Source organism: Numenius arquata, unplaced genomic scaffold, assembly GCF_964106895.1.
Source record: "Numenius arquata unplaced genomic scaffold, bNumArq3.hap1.1 HAP1_SCAFFOLD_1779, whole genome shotgun sequence".
Classification (NCBI taxonomy): domain Eukaryota; kingdom Metazoa; phylum Chordata; class Aves; order Charadriiformes; family Scolopacidae; genus Numenius; species Numenius arquata.
This window is the reverse complement of record NW_027415242.1, coordinates 1,052-10,471: the sequence shown is the minus strand read 5'-3', so window position 1 is coordinate 10,471 and position 9,420 is coordinate 1,052. Positions and strand designations below refer to the sequence as shown.

Genomic DNA, 9,420 nt, shown 5'->3' with positions numbered 1-9,420 from the left:
CACGCTCTGCGACCCCCCCTCTTTTCGGGGACCCCCCCCTACCTTTTCGGGGGTCCCCTCCCCTCCCCCTAAACTCCCCCCCTCCTTTTGGGGGTCCCCCCCCCTCCGCGCCCCCCCCGGCATCTCCCCTTCCCCTCCCCCCTCCGTTTTGGGGGTTTCCCCCCCCCGGTGGGGTGTTTGTGGGGGGGGGGGTGGGGGGGTGCGTCCCCCCCGTGCCCCCCCCCCCGCCGGAGGAGGAGGAGGGCGCGGGCCCCGTGGAGGCGGGGGGGGGGCGGCCGCTGGAGCTCCCCCCTCGTCTCCCGCCAGCGCCGCAGCTGCGCCCCCCCCTCCCGCTCCAGCAGCGCCTCCGTCACCGGCACCGACGTCACCTGGGGGGGGGTCGGGGGGGGTCAAGGTCATACAGACCCCCCCCGTGGCCCCCCCAGACCCACAGACCCCCCCCCCCGTGGCCCCGTATCCCCTCTGCCCCCCCCCCATCCCCCTCCCACTCCCGTGGCCCCCCCCAATGTCACCTGGGGGGGGGGGGGGGGACGCTGGGGGGGGGGGTCAAGGTCATACAGACCCCCCCCCAGACCCCCCCAGACCCACAGACCCCCCCCCCCGTGGCCCCGTATCCCCTCTGCCCCCCCCCCCATCACCCCCCCCCCCCCCCGTGCCCCCCCATGTCCCCAATGCCCCCCCCACATCCCTCCATTTGCCCCCCCCCGGGACCCCCCCCACCCCATTCCCCCCCCCATTTCCCCCCCCTTTGCCCCCCCCATGTCCCCCCCCGTGCCCCCCCACCCCATGTCCCCCCCCCATGTCCCCAATCCCCCCCCCATTTTCCCCCCCATCCACCCCCCCACCCCCATGTCCCCCCCCCATGTCCCCCCCCCCGTGTCCCCCCCCCCCATGTCCCCCCCCCATTTCCCCCCCCTTTGCCCCCCCCATGTCCCCCCCCCGTGCCCCCCCCCCATTTCTCCCCCCATGTCCCCCCCTTTGCCCCCCCCATGTCCCCCCCGTCCCCCCCACCCCATTCCCCCCCCCATTTCCCCCCCCCCATGTCCCCCCCGTGTCCCCTTTGCCCCCCCCCCATGTCCGTCCCCCCCCCCCCCCCTTTCCCCCCCCCCCGCGTTGTCACCTGCTGGACCAGGGTGTCCTCCCCCATGCCCGGGGGGGGGACGCTGCGCAGCCTCTCCATGGTCTCGTACATCCCGGGACACCCCCGCACCTTCTCGGGGGTCCCCAGCGCCTGGCGCAGCAGCACCACCCCCACCCGGAAGAGGACCTTCACCCCTGGGGGGGGGGGGGGGTCAGGGGGGGTCACCAGCTCCTGGTGGCCCCCCATCCCACGTGTCCCCATGGTGTTCCTCCATCCCACGTGTCCTCCACGGTGTCCCCGGTTCCTGGTGTCCCTCCATCCCACGTGTCCCCCAACATGGCTCTGGCTCCTGGTGGCCCCCCATCCCACGTGTCCTCCAGGGTGTCCCCAGTTCCTGGTGTCCCTCCATCCCACGTGTCCCCCCATGTGGCTCTGGCTCCTGGTGGCCTCCCATCCCACGTGTCCTCCAGGGTGTCCCCAACTCCTGGTGGCCCCCCATCCCACGTGTCCCCATGGTGTTCCTCCATCCCACGTGTCCTCCAGGGTGTCCCCAACTCCTGGTGTCCCTCCATCCCACATGTCCTCCATGGTGTCCCTGGTTCTTGGTGGCCCTCCGTCCCACGTGTCCCCATAGTGTTCCTCCATCCCACGTGTCCTCCACGGTGTCCCTGGTTCTTGGTGTCCCTCCATCCCACGTGTCCCCCAACATGGCTCTGGCTCCTGGTGGCCCCCCATCCCATGTGTCCTCCAGGGTGTCCCCAACTCCTGGTGGCCCTCCATCCCACGTGTCCCCCCCACACGGCTCTGGCTCCTGGTGGCCTCCCATCCCACGTGTCTTCCACGGTGTCCCCGGTTCTTGGTGTCCCTCCATCCCACGTGTCCTCCAGGGTGTCCCCAACTCCTGGCGTCTCTCCATCCCACGTGTCCCCATGGTGTTCCTCCATCCCACGTGTCCTCCAGGGTGTCCCCGGTTCTTGGTGTCCCTCCATCCCACGTGTCCCCCCACACGGCTCTGGCTCCTGGTGGCCCTCCATCCCACGTGTCCTCCAGGGTGTCCCCGGTTCTTGGTGTCCCTCCATCCCACGTGTCCTCCACGGTGTCCCCAACTCCTGGTGGCCCCCCGTCCCACGTGTCCCCATGGTGTCCCTCCATCCCACGTGTCCTCCACGGTGTCCTCAACTCTGGGTGGCCCTCCATCCCACGTGTCCTCCAGGGTGTCCCCAGTTCCTGGTGTCCCTCCATCCCACGTGTCCCCCCACGTGGCTCTGGCTCCTGGTGGCCCTCCATCCCACGTGTCCTCCAGGGTGTCCCCAGTTCCTGGTGGCCCTCCATCCCACGTGTCCCCCCACACGGCTCTGGCTCCTGGTGGCCCTCCATCCCACGTCTCCCCACCGTAACCCCGCGTTCCCCCCCCTTCTCCGTACCCTCGCAGAAGAACATGTCCCAGACGCGCAGGACGTGTGCCCAGGGGAGGCTGCGGGCGAAGATGCACATGAACCACTCGGGGAGGAAGAGGAGGGGCTCCAGACGCACCCTCCGCAGGTGCCGGTGGGCCACGGGGGCCGCGCGCCGCGCCAGCGCCCCAAACACCTCCCCGTCCAGCTGCACCGCCTCCTGGGGGGGGGACACACACGACACATGGGGTGGGGGAGGGGGGTCAGGGTGGGGGGGTGACATCATCACACCACCACCCCCAGCCACCGCGGAGACCCGTGGGCCTCTACGGGCATCCAGGGGCCACCATCGCCCTCCGTTGGCCACCGTCGACCGCCACAGACCACCGTTGACCGTCGTTGACCCCAATTGACCTCCATTGACCACCCTTGACCCCCATTGGCCACCGTTGACCATCGTTGACCCCAATTGACCTCCATTGACCACCCTTGACCCCCATTGGCCACCGTTGACCACCATCGGCCACCGCTGACATCCATCGACCACCGTTGAGGGCTCTTGACCCCCATCGACCCCATCAACCCTCACTGACCTCCATTGACCCCTATTGGCCACCGTTGACCACCACGGACCACCGTTGACCCCTATTGGCCACCATTGACCACCATTGAGCCCCATTGACCCCTATCGGCCACCACTGAACACCGTGAACCACCATTGACCCACATTGACCACCATTGGCCACTCTTGACCTCCACTGGCCACCATTGACCTCCCTCCCCCACATTGACCCCCATGGACCACCCTTGAGCCCCATTGACCTCCATTGACCATCGTTGACCACTATTGACCCCCATTGACCACCATGGACCCCCATTGGCCACCATTGGCCGCCATTGGGCACCATTGAATCCCATGAATCCCCATTGGCCACCATCATCCCTCGTTGGCCACCATCGACCTTCATCGGCCACCGTTGACATCCATTGCCTACCGTTGACCGCCCTTGGCCCCCGTTGACCACCATCGACCTCCGTTGGCCACCAGTGACCCCCATTGACCCCCATTGAGCACCATTGGCCACTGATGACCCCCATTGACCACCATTGGCCACCGTTGCCCCTCCCTCGCCCCCCATTGGCCACCAACATCCCTCGTTGGCCACCATCGACCTTCATCGGCCACCGTTGACATCCATTGCCTACCGTTGACCGCCGTTGGCCCCCATTGACCCCCATTGACCCCCATTGACCTCCATTGACCACCATTGGCCACCGATGACCCTCCCTCGCCCCCCATTGGCCACCAACATCCCTCGTTGGCCACCATCGACCTTCATCGGCCACCGTTGACATCCATTGCCTACCGTTGACCGCCGTTGGCCCCCATTGACCCCCATTGACCTCCATTGACCCCCACTGACCACCACTGACCACCATTGACCCCCATTGACCACCATTGGCCACCGATGACCCTCCCTCGCCCCCCATTGGCCACCATCATCCCTCGTTGGCCACCATCGACCTTCATCGGCCACCGTTAACATCCATTGCCTACCGTTGGCCGCCGTTGGCCCCCATTGACCACCATTGACCACCATCGACCCCCGTTGGCCACCATCGACCCCCGTTGGCCACCGGTGACCCCCGTGACCCCCCCCCGTGACCCCGTGACCCCTCACCAGGCCGGCGCTGTAGTAGCCGGGCAGGTACTTGTCGCAGATCTGCACCAGGCACCAGAAGGCTTGCTGCGGGGGGAGGGGGAGGGGTCAGCGCGGGGAGGGGGGGGGGAGGGGGGGACACCCCCACCATCTGGGGACACCCCCTCCCCCCACCCCACCCCATCCCCCACCATCCCCCACGACCTCCCCGCGGCTCCCTGCGTCCCCCAGGTTCTCCGGGGAACCCCCAAATCCTCGCTGCCCCTCCCCCGTGACCCACCCCACCCCCCCCTCCCCCCCTTCCCCGTGACCCCTCCCCCCCGTGACCCCTCCCCCCCCGTGACCCCACCTCGGCCGGCATGTGCATGAGGAGGACGGCGGCCACGGGGGCCTGGGCCTGGCAGTAGCCCTCCTGGGGCCGGTAGACGGTGTAGGCCTTCAGGATGCGGTAGAGGTCCTGCTGCCTGGAAGGGGGCGGAGTCAGAGCCCGGGGGGGGGCGTGGTCAAGGCGAGGGGGAGGGGCCAGGGTGAGGGGGAGGGGCCAGGGGGAGAGGGAGGGGCCAGGGTGAGGGTGAGGGGTCAGGGAATGGGGGAGGGATCAGGGGAGAGAAAGGGATCAAGGGCAGGGGGTGGAGTCAGAGACCCGGGGGGCGTGGTCAGGGCCCGGGGGGCGTGGTCAGGTCATGGGGGGCGTGGCCAAGGCGAGGGGGAGGGGCCAGGGAAAGGGGGGCGTGGTCAGGGGGAGGAGCCAGGGCTAAAGGAGGGGTCCGGGCCCAGGGGGAGGGGTCAAGACAAAGGGGGTGGAGCCAATGTGGAGGGGGAGGGGCCAGCCCAGAAGGGGGCGTGGTCAGCCCAGAAGGGGGCGGGGCTAACTCAGAAGGGGGCGTGGCCAATGGGCTCCATTGAAAGAGAATGGGCTCTGTCCTATGGGAGTGGAGCCCTAAAGGGGGCGTTTCCTTGGGGTGGGCGTGGCCGAAAGCGGGTGTGTCCCTCCATGGGCGTGTCCAGGAAGTGGGCGTGTCCCCGGTGGGCGTGCCCATCCCCAGGGGGGCGTGGCCAGAGGGCTCCATTGAGAGAGAATAGGCTGTGTCCTATGGGGGTGGAGCCCTAAAGGGGGCGTTTCCTTGGGATGGGCGTGTCCGGGGGGGTGTGGGCGTGCCCGGAAGTGGGCGTGTCCCCCGGAAATAGGGCGTGTCCTCCCTCCCTGCCCCTCCCCCCGTTTACCCGTGGCCCCCCCGGGCGGCGAACATCTCGTGGAAGGGGAACTGTCGGTGCAGGTCCTTCTCGATGGCCTCCAGCCAGCGCCGCTCCCCCGCCTCCCGCTCCAGCTCCTGGGGGCGGGGACACACACAAAAGGGGCGTTACCTTGACGCGGCCACGCCCCTAAAACGACCACACCCAAGGCCACGCCCCACTGACCTCGAAAAGGCCGGGGTTGGCGTCCAGAAGGGCTTTGCTGTCGGAGAGGAGCTGCCAGGCGCGGGCGCGGAGGGAGGAGGGGATGCCCTTACGGCAGCGGAGCTTCACCTGGACCCACGGCCGGACCCACGGCGCGACCCACGGCGTGACCCACGGCGGGCGGGACCCACGGCCGGACCCATAGCATGGCCCACGGAGGGATGGAGCCATGGAGGAGGGAACCACGGAGAGATGGATGGAGAAAGAGAGACTCGGTGAGACACACAGAGGATCAGACCCACGGCCGGACCCATAGCGTGACCCATAGCGCGACCCACGGTGGGTGGGACCCACGGCCGGACCCATAGCGTGACCCACGGATGGATGGATCGACAGAGAAGAGAGCCACGGAGGGATGGACAAGGAAAAAGAACCACGGTGAGACACACAGAGGGTCAGACCCACGGCCGGACCCATAGCGGGACCCATAGCGCGACCCACGGCGGGTGGGACCCACGGCCGGACCCATAGTGTGACCCACGGAGGGATGGACCCACGGAGGAGAGAACCACGGAGAGATGGACAAGGGAAAAGAACCACGGTGAGACCCACAGAGGGTCAGACCCACAGCCAGACCCATAGCGTGACCCACGGCGCAACCCACGGCGCGACCCACGGCGGGCGGGACCCACGGCCGGACCCACGGAGGGACCCACAGACAGGCAGACCCACGGAGGAGGGAGCCACGGAGAGATGGATGGAGGGACAGAGACATGGTGAGACCCACAGAGGGTCAGACCCACGGCCAGACCCATAGCGTGACCCACGGCGCAACCCACGGCGCGACCCACGGCAGGCGGGACCCACGGCCGGACCCACGGCGCGACCCACGGAGGGATGGATCCACAGAAGAGAGAGCCACGGAGGGATGGACAAGGAAAAAGAACCACGGTGAGACCCACAGAGGGTCAGACCCACGGCCGGACCCATAGCGGGACCCATAGCGCGACCCACGGCGGGCGGGACCCACGGCCGGACCCATAGCGTGACCCACGGATGGATGGATCCACGGAGGAGAGAGCCACGGAGGGATGGACAAGGAAAAAGAACCACGGTGAGACACACAGAGGGTCAGACCCACGGCCGGACCCATAGCGCGACCCATAGTGTGACCCACGGCGGGCGGGACCCACGGCCGGACCCACGGAGGGACCCACAGACAGGCAGACCCACGGAGGAGAGAGCCACGGAGAGATGGATGGAGGGACAGAGACATGGTGAGACCCACAGAGGGTCAGACCCACGGCCAGACCCATAGCGTGACCCACGGCGCAACCCACGGCGCGACCCACGGCGGGCGGGACCCACGGCCGGACCCATAGCGTGACCCACGGAGGGATGGACCCACGGAGGAGAGACCCACAGAGATATAAACAGGGAAAAAGAACCACGGTGAGACCCACAGAGGGTCAGACCCACGGCCAGACCCATAGCGTGACCCACGGCGCGACCCACGGCGGGCGGGACCCACGGCCGGACCCACAGCCCCCCAGTATCAGGCAGTTACAACTCCCACAACGCTCTATGGGGCAGGAGAAATCCCCCTAGACCCCGCTATGGGGCAACAGAAACCTCCCAGAGTCTGCTATGGGGCAGGAGAACCCCTCCCCCGAAACCCCTCTATGGGGCAGGAAACCCCCCCCCCAGAGTCTTCTATGGGGCAGGAAGAACCCCCAGAACCCCTCTATGGGGCAGAATCCCCCCCCCCGGATCTTGCTGTGGGGCAGTAGAATCCCCCCAAGATCCCCCTATGGGGCAGGACAATCCCCCCAGAACCCTTCTATGGGGCAGAACAGCCCCCCTGGATTTTGCTATGGGGCAGGAGAACCCCCCCCAGACCCCGCTATGGGTCACAGCACCCCCCCCAGACCCTTGCTATGGGTCACGGCACCCACCAGACTCTTGCTATGGGTCACGGTGCCCCCCCAGACCCCGCTATGGGTCACAGCACCCCCCCAGCCCCTTGCTACGGGTCACAGCACCCCCCCCAGACCCCGCTATGGGTCACGGCAGCCCCCCCAGCCCCTCGCTATGGGGCAGGACCCACCTTCTGGTAGCGGCGGGAGAGCCACTTGTCCCAGTGGTTGAACATCTCCAGCCACTTCAGCTCCCGCTGCCGCCCCACATCCACGGGCACCGAGCTCTCCCTGTGGGGCAGGAGATGAGTGGGGCGCCCCACAGCCCCCCAGCCCCACGGATCCCCTCCCCGAGCACCCACCCAGCCCCATAGCGAGCCCCCCAACCAAACCCAGCCCCACATTTCAGGGGTCCTGATGCCCCACAGCCCCACATCTCCCCCCAGGCACCCACCCTGCCCCATAGCAAGACCCCCAACCAAACCCAGCCCCACATTTGGGGTGTCCCCACAACCCCCAGCCCCATAGCCACCCACCCAGCCCCACATCTCCCCCCTGGCCACCCACCCAGCCCCACATATAGGGAGTCCCCACACCCCCCAGCCCCACGGACACCTCCCCAGCCCCACATCTCCCCCCTGAACACCCACCCAGCCCCATAGCGAGCCCCCCCCCTCAACCAAACCCAGCCCCACATTCGGGGGGTCCCCACACACCCCAGCCCCACGGACACCCACCCAGCCCCACATCTCCCCCCTGGCCACCCACCCAGCCCCACAGCGAGCCCCCCCCCCAACCAAACCCAGCCCCACATTCGGGGGGTCCCCACACACCCCAGCCCCACGGACACCCCCCCAGCCCCACATCTCCCCCCTGAACACCCACCCAGCCCCACAGCGAGCCCCCCCCCCAACCAAACCCAGCCCCACATTCAGGGGGTTCCACCCACCCTCCAGTACCCCAGAGCCGCTGGGGGTGCAGGGAGCCCCATTTTTGGGGTGAAACAGCCCCTTTTTTGTTGGGGGGCGGGGGGGGGGGGGAAGCGCCGGTGACTCACGGGGCCTGGCTGTAGTGGGTGCCCCCCAGGAAGCCGTAGCGGTCGGTGCGGCCGTAGAGGGGGACGGCCGCCTCCGAGTCGGAGCCCACGGAGCTGACGTCGTCGGGGAAGGGCCCCCCCGTAAGCGACTCCAGGGTCCCCGAGAGGACGCTCACCGAGTCCAGGTCCCCCCCGACCCCGCCGGGGACACGGGGGGGGCGGGATACCGGGGCCCAGGCTGCTCTGCGAACCCCAGGCCGCCACCGTCGGGGAGGGGTCGGGCTCCAAGATGGCCGCCGGGGGGTGGGACGCGGGCTCCGCCTCCTCCTTGGCCGCCGGCGGCTCTTCGTTAGCCACCGTCGACCCCGTGGTGGCCACCGTTGACCCCACCTCGGTCTCCGTTGGCTCTCCGTTGGCTGCCGTTGACCCCAAGATGGCCGCCCTTGACTTCTCAGGGGCTTCTGGCTCCTCATTGGCCACCGTTGACCCGGAGGTGGCCACCGTTGACCCCGTGGTGACCACCGTTGACCCCACCTCGGTCTCTGTTGGCTCTCCGTTGGCTGCCGTTGACACCAAGATGGCTACCGTTGACATCCCAGGGGCTTCTGGTTCCTCATTGGCCACCGTTGACCCCATGGTGGCCACCGTTGACCCTGTGGTGGTCTCCGTTGGCTCTCCATTGGCTGCCGTTGACTCCAAGATGGCTGCCGTTGACGTCCCAGGGGCTTCTGGCTTCTCATTGGCCACCGTTGACCCCATGGTGGCCACCGTTGACCCTGTGGTGGTCTCCGTTGGCTCTCCATTGGCTGCCGTTGACTCCAAGATGGCTGCCGTTGACGTCCCAGGGGCTTCTGGCTTCTCATTGGCCACCGTTGACCCCGTGGTGGCCACCGTAGACCCAGCAGTGGCCACCGTTGAGCTCGTGGTGGTCACT

General features: G+C 68.3%; 1 protein-coding gene across 1 annotated transcript; it reads right to left on the bottom strand.

Moving 5' to 3' along the window:
* Positions 1-228: 228 nt before the first annotated feature.
* Positions 229-9,122, bottom strand: LOC141478529 (TBC1 domain family member 10B-like; the record flags this gene model as incomplete). The annotated part of the gene is made up of 10 exons (XM_074167565.1): positions 8,797-9,122; positions 8,508-8,729; positions 7,642-7,741; positions 5,556-5,663; positions 5,361-5,467; positions 4,486-4,600; positions 4,158-4,223; positions 2,506-2,695; positions 1,121-1,275; positions 229-368 (listed from the first exon to the last, which is right to left on the bottom strand). Coding segments are annotated over exons 1-10 (1,529 nt in total), but the record flags the coding sequence as incomplete, so codon positions are not given.
* Positions 9,123-9,420: the final 298 nt, after the last annotated feature.